Genomic DNA, 22,854 nt, shown 5'->3' on the forward strand with positions numbered 1-22,854 from the left:
ATACTGCATAAGAGTAGCCTAAGCATGCTATCAGGGTCTATCCACATACTGCATAAGAGTAGCCTTAGCATGCTATCAGGGTCTATCCACACCCTGCATAAGAGTAGCCTAAGCATGCTATCAGGGTCTATCCACATACTGCATAAGAGTAGCCTAAGCATGCTATCAGGGTCTATCCACACACTGCATAAGAGTAGCCTAAGCATGCTATCAGGGTCTACGCACACACTGCATAAGAGTAGCCTAAGCATGCTATCAGGGTCTACGCACACACTAAGTAGAAAAAGGAGGGGGGTTTAACACCCTATTATTCCTCAGCACACTGAATAGTACCTGCAACAATATATGAAAACTATATGGTCATAGAAATCAGAGATATTAGTTGCATGCATTTGCAAATACATGGGAAGCTGCTAGGCCACGTCACGGCTTCTCTGTCACTAGTAGTCCCTAACACTAAGGGGTTCACATCCGGTTCGCAGTGCACCCCAAAAAATGTCCAGCCCAGGGCATCACACGAAAAATGGAAAAAGAGTGACAGTGCAGTGTAAAGTAGAGTAGCCTAATCATGCTATCAGGGTCTATCCACACACTGCATAAGAGTAACCTTACGCTGGGTACACACTTCTGCATCCAGCATCGGAAGCCAGGTCTTCTGCTGCAGGGTGAGTTAGTCAGTGTGTGTGAGTGTTTGTAAGTGTGTATGACCCCCCCAGTGTCTGTGTGCTGCTCCCGGAATGGACGCTGGGAGAACTACATCTCCCAGCAGTCCTTGCTTCTCCCACCTGCCCCTGGAGAACACCGGAGACCCCCGGGCAGGTAAGTGCAGAATTTTAAAAGAAAATTTTTACGTGGCGCGGGGTGTCCACAGCTGAACACCCTCCGATCACTTTTTTTTAAATGGATACCGTGGGTATTGGGAGCGCGCATACCCGCGGTAATCCAAAATTGGGCACGACATTTTTTCCTCACTAAACCTCGTGCCCAATTGAATATGACCCCAAGATCGGGTCCTGTTAAAAAGAAATACCACACTCACCTATTCCTTGTTCCGGTCCTCCTCTGTCCATGTAGGCGACACACTAAACAATATTTCGTGTGTCGGTTGTACGAACAATATATATTGTCCAGTGTGTACCCAGCATAACTTACTTTTTTCTTTAAAAACACTGCTCATTGTGTCTTGTGTAAGTAGTGAGAGGAAAAAGTGTCAGAATTCATGAGTAACATTTAAACAATTTAATGTTTACATTGGCACAAGGGAAATAGAAATGTGCTTCCAATATATAAAGTAAAGCTGGTTGGAGAACAGGCATTCTATTTCATTGATAGGCCTCCGACACTCGCGAACACATATAAACACAAATCAGTGATTACTAATTAAATTATAAATTAATTGAACACATCATTACTGTCAGCCACTGTTCCGCTTCTTCGGGTTTAGAATTATACAAGTCAACTATATGAGAAAAGATATATACTGTACAGATATATGCATACCGTAAGCAAAAACAACTGACACACATCCAACATATCTATCATATATAGCAGTGCCATCCAATAGTTACATGACCATGTATCAAAGTAAATACTTGTATGGAATTATCATGCATCAACTACTGAAAGAGTTTCATCTGACAATTCACAAATCTATAAAAACTTGCGTGAAAAATATAATGTAATAAACCTATATTAATTTACAAAAGCCCTAACTTTATTATTATTATTGTTGTTATTATTAATAATAATCTTAATTTATAAGGCGCCACAAGTGGTCCACAGCGCCATACAGAGGGCAACACAATATGACAGTACAGGGTAAAACAGTATAGAACAATACAGTAGACAAGTAACAAATAGCAGTACAAACCTCAATACAGCCACTCATGCAATGGAAATAGTCAAGTAAGTAAGCTGAAACCTGTAGCTGTTACCGCAGGGTCTAGGTCACAGGATTTCAAACTCTGTCCTCAGGACCCAAAACAGTGCATGTTTTCCAGGACTCCTCATAGAATCACAAGTGATATAATTAGCTCCACCTGTGAATCTTTTAAAATGTGTCTGTGAGTAATGACTACACCTGTGCACCTGCCAGGAGACCTGCAAAATGTGAACTGTGTGGGGTCCTGAGGACAGAGGACCTCATTCAGAGGCGGTCACACAGAGCGATTTGTCGTAGCGAGTGATGTTTATTTCAACTGTGCATGCGTGTACATGACAGTGCGCGTGCACAAGCCTGTCTTCCCGACCGCAATCCTCTTGCTTGCTAGTCACTACGAGGTCGTAGCTGTGATTGACATTTCGTGCCGTTTGTGGGTGGTTACAGGGGAAGGTGCTTGTGATCGGGGGTGTGGTGGTGCGCACGCAGGCGTGGTTGACCTTAAAAAGGGCGTTTTAAGGGTGTGCATATATTACTGAGCGAGTCATCACACACGTCATCTCGTTGCAATAACGATGCTACTGCTCATAGTGCTAAGGGTAGCCCAGGGTCTACCTTAAGCATTGCGAGTGCAGGCGATGGTTTCTACTTCAACCGATGTTTGTAGGCAATTAACAATGTAACAGGTGTTAATCGTGCTGACGTAGGTTGCCGCCTGCGACCGACTCTGAATTAGGCCGTAGAGATAGGTGTGCTTTCATTGTTGTGGGTGTTTCAGCGCTTACGATGTGCGTTGCGACTGAGCGCTCATTTTGCATATTCTCGATCACTTTGGGTGCGACCTATCGCTCCCGTGCGAAATCCTCTGAATGAGGTCCAGAGTTTGAGAACCACTGGTTTAGGTCATCTGAAGAAACGAAAACTGGAGGAGTGGAGTCCAGGGGGCAGAGAGCCCAAATAGGAGGTGTACAGTGTAGCTGGTGTGCAAGAGAAGTAGGCAGTGAGAACAAGAGGGAGAAGGGCCCTGCTCATGGAGCTTACAGTCTAAAGAGAGAGGGGAGACAACGGAAGACATAAGGAGTGAGACAGTGTAAGGGGAGCTAGAGGCAGGAAGCAGGAGTGAGAGAATTGGAGAGTGAGGCATACTACGTGGTGACATGGTTAAGTGGTGGTTGGATGGGCTTTTTTTGAACAGGTGGGATTTAGTATGCTTATTCAATTACCGTCTTGTCAAACATAACTATTTAGCAGTTGATGTGTATATGGTGGCAATTACTGTATATGATTCTTAGTGGATATTACAAATACACAACAATAGAGGGGGCAGTTTGTTTAGTGTTACCCTCTGACTTTTGCATTGTTATGTTATTCTGTATGTTTTAGACTGAAATCCATACACCGCGCACTCCTAGGAAAGAAAATCCACCAGATCAAGTCTCCCCAAATATAAATACTTCTTTACTTACTCCAAAGACATCTCCCCATCTGCGCCTCTCCCCATCTCGATTTTCTAACTGCAGTCCTCGACAAAGGTCGAGGGAAGTGACACCCAGGCATACACCTCAGAGGGTGCGCTCTGCTGACCAACATGTACCACTTGTGCCCTGCACCAGACCAGCAGACCTAAGCCCTAGGTAAGGAGCCTCAAAACATGGTCTTACTCTTCATGAACCATTCATTCAGTTCTTTCACTGTATATATACCTAATAATTACCAATTGTTGCTCTTAGGGTTGTAGATGGCATAGAAGAAACATCTGGTTCAGTCCAGCAGAAGTTCACATTTTCAAACTGCAGTACACTTCCAAATGCTTCAGGTAAGACCAACTTTTTAATTCCACGTTCCCTTGTAATGCACAGTTCAGCCAGTAGGGCGGCATTATGTCCAGAGAGATCCAATGAAGATGAGGGATGTCAGGATACCGACGGCAGAATCCCGAAGCCCATCAGAATGGCGACGATGGCATCCCGAAGGGATCAAGATACCAACTTTGGCATCCCGACCGCCTGCATCGCGAAGGTAAGTATGCAGGTTAGGCTTAAAATTAGGCTGGGGATGATGGGGTAAGGTTTAGTTACCTGCCGGGGTGGGTTAGATACCAACTGGGGAGGGTTAGGCTGCGGGAAGGGGGTGTTAGGGTTAGGCACCAACAGGGAGAGGGTAGGGTAGCGTTGGGCACCATTGGGGGGGTGATGATTAAGTTACTTACCGGTACGTCAGGGTCTTCACCATTGGGATGTCGCTGTCAGTGTTCTGACCACCGGCATCCTATCCGCCGATATATCATATGGATTTTATCCAGAGGGTGTTCTTTGAATAGATGACTTGATAGTGTTTGGCAAAATGATTATATCAATTGTCACATAATTATGGTGGTCAGAGACAGTGTTGGTGAAAGAGAGTCAGTGTAGTCTCAACATTTGTAAAGAACAAACAGCTGAGAAATGTGGTATGTAAGTAGCCATCAGAACACACAACTCATTGGATCTGGTCATAAATAGGCGATGGCAGATGTCAAACCTACCAAGTTACCATCACTGTCACACTAGTTGGAGATTCAGGATATGGTGAGAATTGTATGAGTTAATAAATCCATTCCATCATGGAAGTCGGCATGTATGAGGCCGTTCCATGCCGAGAGCTACTGAATTGAATGCTATAATATGGCTCCTGATCACACATGCTAGCAATAAGTTTATTTATTATCAGTTATTTATATAGCGCACACATATTCCGCAGCGCTTTACAGAGCATATCTTACCATTCACATCTAAGTTATTTTCAAGTTCAGCAATCTGCTTTATTATTTGCAGATCATATGATTCTGACATCAGAACCAAGAGCGACTGAAAGTATGGATCGTCTCAGTCAGGCGGTGAGTACCTAGTGCACTGCCCGGGGAATTATTAGCGTCTAAACATATTTTATTAGTCCATTTTTATATATAAAATATTGCTTTCAGACACCTGTAAGTAGACAAGTATGAGAATAGAAAAGATTAATGGACCACAGTATTTATATAGCACCAGCATATTCCTGTGCGCTGTACAATTAGGAACACAGGGCCTGATTCAGCAAGGGTCGCAATTGCAAAGCTGCACGCAGGTGATCCTTGCTGTTATGCAAATGCAGCAGGTGTATGACACCCCCTGCTGCATTTACGATCCCAGCACTGCGACGGTCGTGATGGTGGATGGTGCCGGGCCTCCGGCCAGCTGAGTAAGCCTCAGCTTACTTATGCTGGCCGGCTTGCGAGCCCAGGACATTGCGTTGATCAACGCAGATCCTGGACTGGCCACTCACGGAAAACGGGGCACGCTGGCCAACCTTGCCCCCGCACCGCCCCTTAAATGCCTCTGCCTGTCAAATAGGCAGACCCATTCGACTACGCAGGACCCATTCTACACACTCGCAGAATGAGTCTGCGATCAGCACCGCTGAATCAGGCACACAGTAATAAAAGAAGACTTGGTAATGACTGACCGGTAAGAAGATCCTGCTCGCAAGCTTATAATCTGTAGAGAAAATTTAAGACAAAAAGGAATTCTACATTGTACATGGATAAGTAGAATGTTCTAATTACTTTGACGAAAACAAACAATAGGTGCATCCTACAGCTTGCAGTAACATGGATTAGTACTTAAACATCTAAAATGACATGTAGCAGACCCTATGAATATATTCATTATCAAACTTCCCTTCCCCCACAGGTGTCTGATCTATCTTGCCAAGTGCAGGAGCTGCGGGAAGGCCTGCAGTCACTCAGCCATGCAGTTCATTTATCCCTAATGCCATGTAGCCCTTCATCCTGCTGCCATGGAGACTTCCATACACACTGTGGGAGCAGTGTAAACTCTCCAGGGGATGCAACAAGTACATGTCCCTCAATTTTTCATACTCCAAGAGTAGAAAAAGCTTCTCAGGTCTGCTACATGCACAACGCCTCCCCAGCCTGCTCTGAGGGACATTTATCTTGGCTGTGGGCTCCCCCTACTCCTCTCTGGCTGCGCTGCACAGGATATGAACAGAGAGACTTTAGCCAGCCCGGTTCTTCCACAGCAGCTGCAGAAGAGCCTTGCAGTACTTCTGATGCTCACTCTGTAGAAATGCACTTTATCCTTCCACACAGAGGAAGCAACACAGAGCCAGAATGCTGGTCTGGAGTGGAAGGAACAGGGGTGTGAAGATGCAGCAGATCAGTATTAGACTGTCATTTAGACAACCAACCTGATTTCTTACGAACAGTAAAAATGTGACTAATTGAATCTATGTTTTGCAAAACTGCGAAGAAGGAGCACTTTACACAAACGTCCGGGAATATATGCAAAGTCCTCCCGAAGGAGGCATGATCAGGAGGTACCTTGTGCATTGTGTAGTGCAGCAGCTCAGGTGTAGTTCTGTATTAGTTATTTAAAAATTCCCCAAACCTTAAAGATGTCCTGCTTGCTTTAGTTCATGATAGGCATAGATTACCCCACAGCCTGTGATGTTTCTCGTGTTTAGACTTCAATGAGTGAATGAAAGATGGCAACGCCCACACATGGTTACAGGTAGCCTATAACTACAACAAACAGGTTCCAGTCAATAGGATCTACATTAAAAAGGTTGACAATGTCTAGATAGACACCACATGGTAGACAATCAATAGGTAGACAGGGACAAAAAGTTAACATGGATGAAGGTAGACAGGGTTAAAAGGTCAACATAAAAGTGGTTGACACTTTTGTTTTTTTTAAGGTTAGGGACTTACCAGATGGTTAGGGTTAGGCACCAAGGGGATGGCTAAGGTGTAGGTTAGGGTTAGAAAAAAAGTGTCAACCATTTTTGTGTCGACCTTTTGTACCCGTCTACCTCTTGGTTGTCTAGCATGTGGAGGTCTGTCTTTTTAATGTAAGATCTTTTATACCAAACCCTTAAATAACTACAACTTGCTAAATAAGAGTTGTTGCTTTCTGTGGGATGCTGGAACGCTTTAGCTGATTAGAACAGCTACATCACGAGCAGAAGGGGGGAGAGACAACTAATTTTGATTGCATGTAGCAGGTGATGAAATACACAATGGCCACGATTCAATTCAATGTGATGTTGAATAGCCCCGGGAGGGGGCTCCCAGGGCTATTCAATTCGGTGCGCTATTAAGTTGAAGAATACAAGTTCTCGTGGCTTAACCTGGTTGTTTAGACGCGAGAACCGGCATTCTCCGACTAAAGTGCTGCCCGTGCTAAGCCGAAAACAGCCGCGCGACCGGCGCTTTTGTTGGATTTCTCCTCGTATCCCCAGGAGGGTGCAAGAAGAAATCCTTTAGCCCGACCAAACAGCGCGTTGAATTTAATAGCTTCGGGAGCTCCCTCCCGGGGCTATTCAACATCACATTGAATTGAATTGCGGCCAAAGTAGCTTATAGCTACACTTTGACAACTTATCTTGCCCTTCAAACTGGACAGAAAACGATTATGCAAAAAAAATTCTCCTTGATAAAGGAAAAAAGTTGGTACAGCCAATAAACTACATAACAGCATCTTCTTCCATCCTGTATTCCGCTGGCATGGACTATAGGAATACTCCCCGCACCCCAGCTTTTTGGTTTGGCTACCAAGCAAGTATTGATTGGTGTTCATTTATTTTATTGGAATGGTTACAAAACATATGTACAAAAACAGAGGCTGTGCTTATGCTCTCAAATAGGTAATTATCAGTGGAAGGAAGACTGAGGCTCCTAAATGAAAGACACAACCAACACACAGTACATACGGTTTAGCTTGGTGTGTAACATGAAATATCATGGACTAAATCCTTATTGTAAAGTGCAACCAATGGAATAAGGGGTCAATCTCAAACGATTTAACCAAAAAAACTGAAAAAAAAAAAAAGTGGAGAAAAAGGGTGATTTTGGGGTACTTTGAGGGCACTTTGAAAATAATTGCCTCATCATTTTTTTTAATTAATTTGAGGTACCTAAACTAACGAAAGAGTTGATTTTGGGGCTTAATTTGAGGCCATTTTTTTTAACCCCCAAAAATTACATTGGACTAATTAAGCTGATTGTAAACTTCTAAATGCCTAATTAGTCATTAGGGGGGTGTCTAAGGGGTTCAGCACCGTGTCCTGGCATTTTAACCTTGAAATAAAGGATTTTTCCCTTCCATCTATCACCCTCAGTGAGGTGCAAATGTAAAAATGCGAGTTTACACTGACTGGTTCAGTGCGAGTTGCTAATTGGATTGCAAAATTAATTCACTATGTGATTTCACAGAGAAAACAGCAACTCGCACCTTATTGGATTGACCCCCAAGAATAGTTTCTCACTTTATGAAATGTCTATACAGCAAGTAAACCTCATTTGGGACCATTGTTCTCCCAGTGACGGAATATTGGACCAATAAATATCACCATCTTTAAATGGTGGCAGAGAGTGAGAACCAGTCACAAGCCACAATTCCATTAATGGTCTTCCCATTGAACCTTCCCTGGTGCACATTCAGATAAATGCAGGTGCTCTGGTTGGCAAAGGGATACACTTTGGAAAGTATTTGCCTATGTGGTAATTCAGGATTAGGACAATAATATAACTTGGAAATAATGCATAAGGCATAAGCCATCAACTATTTTCATGATCCCTTCTAGAGAGGTAGATGGGTTTGGAAATGGACTTAACTATGATAAAAAATAATACATAGGTAGTCTGTTTAGTATAATGTTTAGCTGTTATTGTAGGTCAGTGGCTACACTGTCCAGAGAGTAATATGGTAAGAACACCAGCAAAGCTAAAACACCAAATGGTATCAATACTAACCAAATTAACAAACAAAAAAATAATATTATATTTTACAGCATTGTGTATTATTTGGTACATAAGGGGAGAGTCATATTAAGTCACACGGAACTAAATAAAGACACTCTGAACCTCATTCAGCTGGACGTAAATCACAAGTTGCAACTTTTTGTGGTCACACTTTGCTTTCTTTTTTAGTGCACACTTTTTCCACCAGGCAATTTGCAATTGTAGCACCCTATGGCAATGGTGGGGGGCGGTAGACAGGTTAATGAGAATTGTGCCCGAGGAAAAGTCACATATGTTCCGGTTTGGGGAGACAGGACTTGCGTGTACTCAAATCCTGGTGCAAGTTGCGAGCCAATAAGGATGACGGCCGCAGGCCATTTCAGATTCGTAGAATACATCTTAGTCACATCCACTAATGCAAATGAAGTTAAACTGCTGAGACCAATATATAATAAATGAAAGTGCACTGAACACTCGTTATTCAAAAATACAATGTTTACCGCGCTGTTTGGGAAGGGGAAGACTGCCCATATGTGATTAGTGTTGACTTAAAGTTTAGTCAAAGGAGGTTACAGTAGTCCAATCTGGAGATGGCCAGTGAATGTCTGAGCGTATATATATATATATATATATATTATATAAACCCTCAGACATTCACTGGTCATCTCCAGATTGGACTACTGTAACCTCCTCCTATCTGGCCTCCCCAAATCCCATCTCTCTCCTCTCCAGTCTGTGCTCAATGCTGCTTCTCGGCTCATCTTCCTCTCCAAACGCTCTACATCTGCCTCCCCTCTCTTATAAGCCCTCCACTGTCTCTCCTTCCCTTTCAGAACCCAAATCAAGGTTCTCACACTCACTTACAAAGCCCTCACCCATTCCTCTCCCATTTACATCTCTGATCTCCACTCCCTTCACTCTTCTGTCCACCCTCTTCGTTCACTTAATACACGCCGCCTTTCATGCCAATTGATTACTTCCTCTCACTCCCGCCGCCAAGATTTTGCCCGTACTGCTCCCCACCTTTGGAACTCCCTCCCTCTCCCCATCAGACTCTGCACCTCTCTACAATCTTTCAAACGAGCTCTTAAGACCCACTACTTCATTAGAGCCTTCCAGATCTAATCCTAACTTGCTGCTACATCTGCCTTCCTCCCCGCCTACCCCATCTGTGTCACTCCTGTTCGTCTGCCCCTCCCTTAAAGAATGTAAGTTCTTACGAGCAGGGCCCTCTACCCTCTTGTGCTTCTCCCTACTTTAATTTAATTTATCTCTTTCTCCCCACTAGGGCAACCAACACTCGGCTGCTTATGTGGGCGTAAAGGCCGCTAATATAGCAATGTTTATTATACATATCCTGCTTTGTATTGTATGTCACTGGTTACTTATTTGTTCATGTACTTTGCAAGACGCTGCGGAACACTTGTGGCGACATATAAATAAATGATGATATATATATATATATATATATATTTGTCTTGTTCAATTAGCATATCACATGCCACAAACAACTTGGGTATGCATTGTGTACGGTGATTCTTAGCATCTTCTGTACTCGCAGTGAAGCCACACTCTCTATGGTATTACTGCTGCATCTGCTCCAGTCACTTGCATGGGGAAGGAGACGCGTTTGCTACTGATGTGCAGCTTTTGTATAGGACAAGTGCATTGTGGTCATCAGCAGGAAGGTACGGAGCCGGAATAGTGGTTAACTCTAAAGTTCTGCAGGACATGGTAATCTTTTTATTACTGTCTATGGCCAATAACTTTTACATGCAAATATCTTACTGATATTTACCAATATAGTAAAAGGTCTCATTGATCTAATAAAAAACAAAACAAAAAAAAAAACAGAAAGCAACTTCCTTACAAAGCACATTTCATTTAATAAGAGTACAGTTTAGTTAAGAAATACTTACATTAATAACAAAAACAAACCAAAAATATAAACAGAAAATACCCTACGGTATATAACCAACAATGTTTTTAATCAGCAGAAAGGTTTATTTTATGTATAGCCTGGTCTCCCGTCACCTGCTCAGCTGTCCCAGACACTGCTGAGGCAGCTACTTGTATAGGATTCTGAGGATCTCTCTTGCAGCAGAGTGTAGGACAGAAGACCTATCCTACCGGCTCCTGTCATTTTAGGCTCTTGGGTCAGCTGATCTTCTAGAGTTGAAGAAACCAATTTTTTTCAAGATTGAGTCATCTTAGCGGCTTCTGCTTTAATGAGAGCTATGAGATCTTGATTGATAAGGAATACAAAGCGGAGGCCAGATATCTATGAGAAAGAAATGGTGATTATACACTATGAATGGGTGGTTGGTTCTCACCTCACCACTAAAAATATTAAATGTTGGCAACACATGTTACGGTACATGTTGGTAAATGTAGTTGAAAGATGACTATTGTATTGTGAAACCAAGATCACATTCCAACTGCACTAACAGACCTGAATGATCTAGAAAAGATAAGGCTACTTGTCCAAATTGGATTCTCACAGATACACCGTCCTATCACACAGGTGTTCCCATGTAGATTATAACATTGCGATTATATACCCTATTACAGTTTTTTTTTTGCAATATTTTAATATTTAGAATTTAATATTTCTTTTTTTTCCCCATACTTTTTCTATATTTAAAAAAAAAAAAAACTTGCTGGTACATTATATGGAATGAATTGAATTTTAGATGCTTGAATTAAAAAAAATAAGAGTTATGGTATAACATACCTTTGTTAACTCTTTTTCTTCGAGGTCCATGGGGTCCACAGCCATTACGCTGGGGTATGAATCCCGGTCACCAAACAGTTAATACAAACGAGCTTTCTGCTCCTAGGATGCACCGGGTTTCCTCCTCACATACCCCACCTCCTGCCTCAGGTAGCCAGTTCGTTACCAAGCTCAAGCAGGCAGAAACAAACAAAGGGTAAGAAAGAAAAGACCCATACTTACGAGTCCAGACTCTCAAGAGAAGAAACTACGGAAAACCTCCCCCAGAACTACAGGTGCGTATGGGTGGGTGTCCTGTGGACCCCATGGACCTCGAAGAAAAAGAGTTAACAAAGGTATGTTATACCATAACTCTTATTTTCTTCTTTGGGGTACATGGGGTCCACAGCCATAATGTTGGGGATATCACAAAGCACTAACCCTACGGGCGGGGACGCTCCTGACTCTCGGAAGAGAGGAGAATCCTACGCCCGAAGGAGGCATCCTGAGAGGCAAAAGTGTGAAAGGCATAAAATTTGACGAAGGTATGGATGGAAGACCATGTGGCTGCCTTACATAATTGCTCAGCAGAAGCACCCCGGCGGGCCGCCCATGATGGACCTACCGCCCTAGTAGAATGTGCCGTCACTGAATCCGGCACACGCATACCAGCCTGTGTATAAGCCAATGAAATTGCCATGCGAATCCACCTGGCCAGTGTCTGTTTATTGGCTGGCCAGCCACGCTTATGACAACCATAAAGAAACAAAAAGTGCATCGGACTTCCTCCATTTGCTCGTGCGTTTAACATAAATTCTCAACGCACGGACCACATCCAGGGAAGCCTCACCTTGTGAGAGACTTGTGCTCTGAAATGCTGGAACTACTATTTCTTCATTAATATGAAATTTAGACACCACCTTCGGAAGGTAACCCTCCCTAGTACGTAGTACTACTCTATCTTGATGAAATATCAAGAACGGCTCCTGGAAGGAAAGCGCAGCTAAATCTGACACTCTACGTGCAGATGCCATAACAAGGAGGAATACCGTCTTTGCTGTTATCCACTTGATGTCTATTGAATTTAAAGGCTCGAACGGAGGAGCCTGTAAAACCTTCAGAACTAGAGTCAAGTCCCACGGAACAACCGGGGAAACTAAGGGAGGCTGAATCCTCAACACCCCCTGAAAAAAGGTCTTTATATCCGGTCTCAGAGCAATTTTATGTTGGAACCAGACTGAAAGAGCTGACACCTGTACCCTTAAAGAGGCCAGACGTAGCCCTTTTTCCAGACCGCTTTGAAGAAAATCCAGCAGTCTGGATATCAGGAATTTATGTTGATCATACCCTTTCAGTTCACACCACTGAAAGAAAGTATGCCAAACCCTATAATATATATGGGCTGAGGATGGTTTTCGTGCCTTCAGCATCGTGCGTATAACAGACTCGGAAAACCCCTTTTACCTCAAGACGGAGGCCTCAAGAGCCATGCCGTCAAAGATAGCCGATGAAGATCCAGGTACCAGCAGGGACCCTGTAGCAACAGATCCGGTCTCAATGGCAGAGGCCATGGAGTGTCTATGGAGAGAGAGACCGTAGATCTGTGAACCAGTGCCGTCTCGGCCACGCCGGAGCTATTAATATTACGGTGCTGCCCTCTTGTTTGATCTTTCTGACCACAAGAAAACGGGGGAAACAGATATACCAGCTTGTAACGCCACTTTACTGTCAGTGCGTCTACAAACTCGGCTCTCAGATCTCTTGTCCAGGATCCGTACCTGGGAACCTTGTTGTTCCTTCTTGATGCCATCAGATCTATTTCTGGTAGACCCCACCTGTCCACAAGGAATGAACACGGCAGATAACGTGGGCAGATGAGTCTGTGCCAATACCAGGATTCTTGATACCTCTGCCAAGGGGGCCCGACTCCTCGTGCCCCCTTGATGATTTAGGTAGGCGACCACGGTGCGATTGTCCAACTGTATCTGCACCGACCTGCCCTTTAAGATTTCCTGAGCCTGCACTAAAGCTTTGAATATAGCTCTTAGTTCCAGGATATTTATCGGTAGCCGGCTTTCCGTCACTGACCACTTTCCTTGGAAAGTGTGTGACCCAGTCATCGCGTCGGTTTTGACTAATGTCTAATCCGACACCCAAAAGGGTCGACCCTGCCTGAGATGCTTTGTCTGCAACCACCAGTTCAGGGACAACCGTACCTCTGGAGAGAGATGCAGCAGCTGGGACCTGATCGTGCGATGATCCTTGTTCCAGCGAGACAGAATGAATTGCTGCAGTGGTCTGGAGTGGAATTGAGCGTATTCCACCATCTTGAAGGTGGCCACCATCGATCCCAGGACCTGCATGGCTACTAGAACGGATATTTGCCTGTTGCGAAGCAACCTGCGTATTCGTGATTGTAGAGCAAGGATCTTCTCCTCCGGCAGATATATTCTCTGCACCACGGAGTCCAATCTCGCTCCCAAATGACACATCTGTTGTACCGGACAGGGTGACGACTTCTGCCAGTTTATGATCCAGCCGTGACTGTACAGACATGATACTGTCAGCCTCAAATGATCCTGTAACTGCTGTGGGGACTGCCCCAGCAACAGGAGGTCGTCCAGGTAAGGCAAAATCCTGACGCCTTGGCGCCTGAGGCATGCCATCAACACTGCCATCACCTTGGTGAATACCCAAGTGGCTGTGGACAGGCCAAATGGCAGGGCCTGGAACGGAAAATGTTCCTCCCCTACTGCAAAACGAAGAAATTTTTGATGAGCCTGTGTGATTGGGATGTGAAGGTAGGCATCTTGTATGTCTAGGGACACCATATAGTCCCCCTGTTGAATTGCCAACACAATCGATCGCAATGTTTCCATCCTGAACCCGGGGGCTCGAACAAATTTGTTGAGCTCTCTCAGATTTAGAATAGGCCGGTATGACCCATTCGGTTTCAGAACCAAGAACAGATTGGAGTAGAACCCCTCTCGGAACTGGTTCTCTGGCACCGGAATCACTACTTCTGATGCTAGTAAGGCAAGAATAGCCTTCTGAAGGGCCAAAGCTCTGTCAGAACCCACCTGCGGGTTTACACAAAAGAACCTTTGAGGAGGAGTCCTCCAAAACGTCAGGGCGTACCCTCGGGAAACAACTCCCCGAACCCAGGCATCCTCCGTCGTGAGGTGTCAGGGCTCTGAGAACCGAAGCAGTCGGCCCCCCACCCTGGGATCCCCCAGGGGGAGGCCCGTCCCATCAGGCCACTGGTTTATCCTGGACCCTAGATCCTGGACGTTTGTTCTGACAGGGCTTCCTGGGTCCTCCCTTTCTTGGTGGAAATCTCGCTGAGGGCTGACCTTTGGCCTTGCCCTGCGGCCGAAACCCCCGAAAGGATGCCCTCCTCAATTTAGACGAGGTTGCTGATGGTAAACCTGCCGTCTTTGAGGCTGCCATGGAGGATACAATTTTGTCCAGTTCTGGACCAAAGAGCACACCTCCTGTGAATGGAAGGAATTCTAGGGCCTTTTTGGACCCGACATCTGCCCTCCAATCTTTCAACCAGAGGATCCTACGTGCCACCACGGACTCTGCTGAAACTTTAGAGGAAAGGATCCCTGCATCCAAGGCGGCATCACCCAAATAAGAGGCCCCTTCTCTAATAAAGAAGATCATATCCAGTTGCTCCTTAGAGGCATCTGGTAAAGACTCTGTTAGAGTTTTGGCCCACTCCTCAATAGCTCTTGCTACCCAGGCAGTGGCCATATAGCTGGGCGGGTGGCCGTTCATGCCAGCGAAAAAATTTATTTGAGACAAGACTCCAGTCTCCTATCCGTGGTTTCCTTCAGCGAAACTGCTGGGATTAGCAAAGTGGTACGTTTAATCAGCTGTGCCACATGTGCATCAACTGATGGTGGATTCTCCCACTTGGCACAGTCCTCTGCTGGAAAAGGATATAGAAGCGTCATTCTTTTAGAAGAATGGCTTATCTTATCCGGACGGACCCAGGCTTCCTCCATAAGTTCTGATAAATGTTCAGACTTTGGGAATTCTGCCTTAACCACTTTTTGGCGCTTGATATTTAACACCGATTTTACAGCCCTTATCAGAAAAGGGACATCGGCTACTGGGAAATGATCATCACCCTCCTCGGAGCTAGACTCCTGCGAAAAGTCCTGTGCCTGTTCCTCCTCGGAGGAGGCACTCGAGTACTCACCATGTAAGGCGGTACATGGCGCCTAGATTTAGGCTGCTTAGGCTTGACAGCCTGAGGCTGAAAAACCCCCGAGGATGATGCCATAACCTTACCAGCACCAGGGTCCATCCAAGGGGGCCACATCATAGGCATAGGATGCATCTGCTGAGGCAAACCCCAAACCGGTGGTACCGGGGCAGCCAGCCGTTCCGCCACCTGAGCCATAACCTGAGAAAAAGATGCCCAAGGAGGCTCAGGGCCTGAAACAGGCAAACTTAATTGGTGTGGTGGCTGTCTGAAACAGTTCCCACAAAGCCCATTTTGTAGAAAGTCCTGTGGGGACAGACCTGCCTTGCAGGCTACACAGGATATCAGCAACGGGGCTCCCGCCACCTGACCCTCAGACTCCTTAGACCTAACACTATGCCACTGGTTCTGAGTGTATATGTGCTGCTTTCTACTCTCAACCCACACACCTGTAGCAAGGGAAGGGGAGAGACAGTGACAGTATACAGGAATTACCGTTCTTTTACAGAAGAAACAGTATCCATAAACAACAATCACATGTCATGCATAAATACTCTGCGAGCCATATGCATATAAGCTCTCACTACAACAATCAGCCTCAGCTTAGGTAGGATAGAGCCCTGTAAAAACCTAGACCAGCAGTAGGCAAGGTATACAGGGAGACTGCCCAGCGTCCCTCTTGTAGGAGCAGCGTTCAGAGAGCAACTGACATACACTCTGGCTGCACTATATGGAGGCTGGGAGGAACAATCCACAATCAACTGCGCCAGAGGACTGAACTAGCGTGTGGATTGGGGGAGGGGCCGCTGGGGAAGCGTACCTCCCCTATGCTGCTTGGACCTGCCCGGTAAACTGACCTGACCACAAGCCCCGGCTGGTCAGGAACATCAAATCCCGGCGGTCTAGGCTAGGAGAACAAGCCGTATGCCTCCTGACTGCAGCGCGCCTCCGGCCAGTCTCACAGCCGGCCGCCGCGACCACCTGCTTACCTGCCATCCCCTTGAACCGGTTGCGGTCCAGGGCCAGAAAGCCCCTGCCGAATCCCCTGCCAAGGACCTACCGAGGCTAGCGGTGCGGCGCCGGAGGAGGTAGTTGCAGCGCGTGGCCGGTGCGCCTCCAATCAGGCACGAGGCTGCTTCCAGGACAGCTCAGACCACCCGCTGAGATAGAGAGTAAAACTCGCTTTTTTTGTACTCGTCTGCAGGACTGCTCCATCAGTCCCACTGTCTATGTGGTGAACACACCAAACAGGAAGAAACTGGCTACCTGAGGCAGGAGGTGGGGTATATGAGGAGGAAACCCGGTGCATCCTGGGAGCAGAGAGCTTGTTTGTATTAACTGTTTGGTGACCGGGATTCATACCCCAACGTAATGGCTGTGGACCCCAAAGAAGAAAGATATGTTATAATCTAGTGCACCCAATAGTGACACACTTTTTCTCTTTGTGCTATGTAATCCAAATTGGATACTGGCATCGTGAGCTCGTTGATCTGAACGAGCACCATAACTCTACAATTAATGGCTGGATCTTAGTTGTGTCTACCCCAAACCTGTTTTGCAGAAGTTATATTTGTATCATGGTTTAAAGTAAATAATATCAGATGGGCCATAACTTCCAACAAATAGCCAAGTCTCTGATCTGTCCAGACCAGTGTTTCCCAACTCATTACTCAGGGAGCACTAAAGCTGGCCATACACCAGACCAACTTTCCTCCAACTAGTTGGTTGGTTGGAATGAAAACCCGGAAATGTATGGGGGCAAACAACAATCAGCAATTTGCTTGGTCTGGTGTATAGCCAGCTTAACAGTGCATGGTTTCCAATTTTCCTAGCAATAGGCAAAGGTGTAGTCATTACTCACTGACACATTTTAAAAGATCCACAGGTGGAGCTAATTATTTCACTTGGTAATCTATGAGGAGACCTAGAAAACATGCAATGGTATTGCTCCCTGAGGAATGAGTTTGGAAAACACTGGTCCAGACTATAACCCCAAATCACCAGAACACACAACCTTGTGCTAGGAAACGCAGGACCAGACAGGTCAGTATAAAGCAACAAACAAGCACTCAAGCTAGCATCTATACGGGTGCTGTGGGTTACTCAGATTTGTATTATTATTCCCCAGTGTCTTACAAAAAAGCGTACCTACAGTGGTTGTTTTATTGCACAGTAAATTACTAATCTATTTTATGGAAACATTTTCCAAGCAATGTCTATGTTTCTGTGCTGATAAAGAAGGGCACCACAAAGGACCCATTTGCATAACCACCCTACAATTGAATAATCATCAAATACATAAAACAGCATAGTAACAGCACACATAGGGTCAGATTCAGATTCGCGCTGCGAACGGAACGCAAACAAAATGCAAAAATGACTATGCGCCAGTAAGTCTCCATCTATGCTCCACTCCTCTATCCACAAGTGCAGCAGTAACTTGTCACTATCACTGGCAGTTACATCTAGCCCATACTATAGGTCATGCACTGTGCATACACACTACTCAGAATAGAACGCATCTCTGGCTACACATCCCAGAACTGATCTCTTATGTATTGTTACATTGCTGCTACCCAGAAAAGCCCATTAAGCAGCCACAGAGAATGGGCTAAGATGCATACAACACTGATCAGACCGCATGCAGCCCGCAATGCATGCACTATATATAAAATATATAGGGAGATGTAACCACGAGTCAGAATCAGGCCCGGTATGCTGAAATATAGTAACTACACAGAGCCAATGCACTCTACAATATAATGCTCTTTATCATGTACTTACTTCCACCACAGAGTTGTGACTCAGCTTCCACTTACTGCCTGGCAGCACTGGGCGACCATCAATATACAGAGCTCGTCTGCCTTCATTTGCTATAAAAAAGTCTCCATTGTTCTTCAGCTTAATGACACCTTTATTGTGGGAAATAAAATCAGTCAGGTTCACTAACAGCTCACACCAAGCGCAGGTCAGCAGACATCGTATGGTACAAATGGAGTCAGAAGCAATCCCCTTTTGTAATACAAGCACTTTAACATCTATCTGTACTTTCATGACTTCACTGAGCCACAAATCCATCACCTAACCATTTATATATTGCATGTACAGGTTGAGTCTCCCATATCCAAATATTCCAAAATACAGAATTTTTTTGGCATGACTGAGATAATGAAACCTTTGATTTTTGATGGTTCAACGTACACAAGCTTTGTCTAAAGCTGGCCACACATCTAAAGATTCTGTTCAACCAGCCAACTAGTTGATTGGTTGGAATGAAAATCTGGTAAGGAATACAATCAGCAATTTGCTCCCAAACGCTGGAAGATGGACCAAAACTGTTGTTTGAACAAATTGTTTAGATCAAACATTTAACAAACTTGTCTGACCGACCATTTTCATCTGTTTTCTGTCATTTAGGAGCAAATTGCTGATCACCAGTTACTCCCATACGTTACCAGATTTTCATTCCAACCAATCAACAAGTTGGCTGGTTGGATGCAAGTTGGTCTAGTGTGTGGCCAGCTTTAGGCACAAATTGTTAAATATATTGTATAAAATGACCTTCAGGCTGTGTGTATAAGGTGTATATGAAACATAAATGAATTTCATTTCTGTACACAAACTTTGTTTGAACCACAAAATTATTGAAAATATTGTATAAAATGACCTGCAGGCTGTGTGTATAAGGTGTATATAATACATAAATGCATTCTGTGTTTATATTTGGGTCTTATTCCCAAGATATCTCATTATTAAATGCAAATATTCCAAAATACGGAATATTCCGTTATCCAAAATAACCCTGGTCCCAAGCATTTTGGATATGGGAGACTCAACCTGTATATAACTACCATTGGACTATTTATAATTAGAGAACTCCGCCTAGATGGACAATGCACATATTATGGGAAGCAATCGGGAAGCCGACTGCCTAAATACCGGCAGCCGGCTTCCCGACTGTCAAATCCCGGCAAGGGTGAAATGCTGGGCGTCTAGATGTAGACGCCCGCATTTCCCCAATGCCGGGAGACCGGCGCCCGGCATCCCGATCGTAGTGATGCCGGGGGCGCCGAAAGCGGACAGCCGCAGGGGGGGGTGGGTTAGGGCTCCCGGGGGGTACTTAGGGTTAGGCACCCCCGGGAGGGTTAGGGGAGGGAGGGTTAGGATTAGGCACCCCCAGGGGGGACTTAGGGTTAGGCACCCCCCCGGGGGACAGGTTTAGGCAGCAGGGAAGGGGGTGGTTAGGGTTAGGCACTTAGAGGGGGGGAAGTTAGGGTTAGGCACCCCTAAGGAGGGTTAGGTTAGGTTAGGTTAGTACATACTTATCTATCCACGATCGGGATTTCCAGCGCTGTCGGGCTTCCGCTGCTTCTAACTCTGCTCTTGTCGGGCTGCCGCTGACAGGAATCGAACCGCCGGTATTTCATACCCATTCCCATATTATAGCTCACTGGTTGCCAAACTGCATCAACATTATATTTCTGTGACACCAATTAATCCATACGCAACTGCATTTACACTGTTATCTCATAGCTAATTCACATTTATCATCAAAATAACTTGTACTTCTGAAATTTCATATTAGATTTTTGCATCAGAGCTCACTGAAAACCGCTCTTCTTTTCCCTGCACACTTATGAGGCCTTTGTATTTTTATTATAGTGTATTTATAAGCCATACAGAACAGATTGTTACCTTACACAGAACAAATTGTTACATTACTTGTTGTGTTAAATACCTTCTGATGGACATGTGCAGGTATGACTAGATTTGTCTCTAATTTGCCCAGTGCATGTGTTACACCATTCTTACCCCTTAAAGCTCAGACATGTTCTGGATAGTTCTGTACCTTATTATTTGACAACATATACTAGTAAAAGAGTGATTTTTATACAGATGTCATATATATAACATTCGGAAAGATCAGTATATAAATCATCTGTCTATGCAATAAATATACCAATCTTCAAAAGATCATTTACTGTCGGAAACATACTTTTATTTATTGTACATTGAAGGCGTGAAATGGGAAGCTTGCACATATATTTGGTGTTGAAATGAAAATAAACAACATTTGCATCTTAGCCATTCTGATGCTCTAAGTCATTACTTATTAGGTGCACTGACCGGTCATTACATTCCATATATTTCTATTGTGTGCTGCATGTTTTAGCATTTGCAGTACGGTCAATGAAGTCACAACTCCAGTGAAGTACGTCAAGGGGTGGGAGTCACAGCTCGAGCTTTACAGATGCGACTAATTGTGAATAGATCACAGAGATACGATTTTAAGGGCAAAAAGAAAAAAATCACAAATTGCGATGAGATTTCAGACTGAGGTCCTGATTCAGAGATAGTTGGTAATGCAGCCGCTCTCTCACCATGCGGCTGCGGAAATATGCAAATGCTAATCTCAGCCTTATGCTACACTGTGTGCTGGAGTGTACGAGTGGCGAGATGTCCACCATCAGTCTGCGTGGTCTGTGCATTTGCATTGGAGTATGTAAACACTCCAACATTGGTCACACCATCGACATTTGTAGTACTCTACCTACTCTCCTCCAATCCACATAAATATGGCCTCTGAAGCAGTGGATCTGCGATCGGGAACACGGCAGCTATCCCAGACACGACCGGGACACTGCCAGGACACACCCATAAAACGGCCCCATTTTGCACCTTAAAACGCCCAGGGATCGCAGGCGTTTTAAGGTGCAAGCGATGCCGTAGGCAATTGCACACACCATAGGACACTTGGGTTTGCGCATGCGCAGTAAGGGATTCCACGGCTTTTTGAGCATGTGCAGTAGCAAAACATCACTCAAATGTGTAAACGTCAGCATTGTGTCCATCTCTAAATCACACCCTGAATCTCAATAAGGCCCATCGTGTATAAACGGAGGGACCCGATCCTGTATAGAGATAATTTGGTCCTCCAGTAAGAATACACTCTGATGCTGGGTGACAACATGAACATCCAATGGGTCAGATTGGATTTAATGAGATTTTGAATTCAACGGTGAGCCTCCAAGGTGCAGGCTGCATTCAAGACATTCACAGCAAGGCCAGAGGATTTCCACTTATCAACAGATCATGCAGGTAAGGGAACACAGTCACCCAGGATCTGAGAAGGGCAGTCATAAATGCCATCATTTTTGTAAATTCCTTCTGCACTGTGGCCTGGCCAACCGGAATGGCTTGAAAAGGAAAAAGAACAGCCAACCAGGGAGGCACTGATGTCCCTCCCAGATTGGAACATGTAAGTATGCATCTTTGATGTCAATTGACACCAAGCACGTGTCCTGTCCCGTGATGTTGACAATTGTTGGTAAAGAATCCAACAACAGTCTTACGTCTTAACAGGACTTAAAGAGATTTCAAATTCAGAATGGGTTGCAAAGAACCATCTAGTTTTTGGACTAAAAACCCAAACCTTTCTGCCAATCCTGGACTGGGGTGACTACTCCTGCGTAAAGAAGGGACTGAATGGTTTCACTCATGGCAAAATGTTTTTTCTTGTCTCCAGGTAGACAAAGAGAAACAGAGCCTCGATGAGGACCTCAGGAGATCTAGAATGTATCCCAACTTATGATGCCTCTCAACAAGAAGAAAAGACAGGCCACCAGCACAGGAGTGCTAAAGTTAGGCTACTTTCCAGTCATGTTGACCACTTGTCAGAGGGCTTGGGAGCTAGTCACTTAGCTGCCCAAACCTGCTTGCCTCTCTGCAGCCCTCCACAGTCTTATTGACCCAAGCAAAAGATAAGTTGGTCTAAGTAAGGCCTGTGCACATGTGGCCTCATTTGTCCTATGCTTGCTATGCCCTATGATTACAGTGTGGGAATTGAAATGGTGGTGGTCTTAAAGTGGAAAGCACCACCTTAGGCGTGGTTTCCCATTACGCCATAACCATTCTTGGGAGAGGATTGAGGTACATGAAATCTTCATTCAGGCCTAGTCCATGATTCAGCAAGCAGATCCTCCGAGTGAGTGGAAAATAGGAAAGACACAGTTTTTTTTCCATTTAACAACAAAGTGATCAGAATCTATGATTCCTTATTGTCCCTGACAGTGCCATAGCCAAATAGCAAGTCGGGTCATCGAGTGCTTCTTGTGCATACCATGACTCCATAATTACAAAATCCTTATTATGCTCTCAAGGGCTTTTGGAAAGCTGCCTGAGCTCTGCAATAGCTTGGACCATATGCTGGCATCACTATCTCAGGGGATGCTGCCTCATATGTCCTGGACTGGACACAAAGCAAT

General features: G+C 44.8%; 2 protein-coding genes across 2 annotated transcripts in view; one reads left to right on the forward strand and one right to left on the reverse strand.

Annotated features, from left to right (window-relative positions):
* The window catches only part of KCNH3 (potassium voltage-gated channel subfamily H member 3), an 81,580-nt gene extending 74,643 nt beyond the window's left edge, over positions 1-6,937 (forward strand). The window contains exons 13-16 of the mRNA XM_088480094.1: positions 3,263-3,513; positions 3,610-3,695; positions 4,693-4,754; positions 5,590-6,937. Of these exons, the coding sequence (XP_088336220.1) occupies positions 3,263-3,513; positions 3,610-3,695; positions 4,693-4,754; positions 5,590-6,063 (873 nt within the window). The 3' untranslated portion in view covers positions 6,064-6,937. The remainder of the gene's footprint in view (positions 1-3,262; positions 3,514-3,609; positions 3,696-4,692; positions 4,755-5,589) is intronic.
* A 3,585-nt stretch (positions 6,938-10,522) lies between these two features.
* The window catches only part of MCRS1 (microspherule protein 1), a 30,294-nt gene continuing 17,962 nt past the window's right edge, over positions 10,523-22,854 (reverse strand). The window contains exons 12-13 of the mRNA XM_088448998.1: positions 18,374-18,501; positions 10,523-10,941 (exon numbers count right to left, since the gene is read on the reverse strand). Coding sequence (XP_088305124.1) covers positions 10,855-10,941; positions 18,374-18,501 — 215 coding nt within the window. The 3' untranslated portion in view covers positions 10,523-10,854. The remainder of the gene's footprint in view (positions 10,942-18,373; positions 18,502-22,854) is intronic.

The sequence above is a fragment of the Taudactylus pleione genome, unplaced genomic scaffold, assembly GCF_031769625.1.
Source record: "Taudactylus pleione unplaced genomic scaffold, aTauple2 ptg000005l, whole genome shotgun sequence".
Classification (NCBI taxonomy): domain Eukaryota; kingdom Metazoa; phylum Chordata; class Amphibia; order Anura; family Myobatrachidae; genus Taudactylus; species Taudactylus pleione.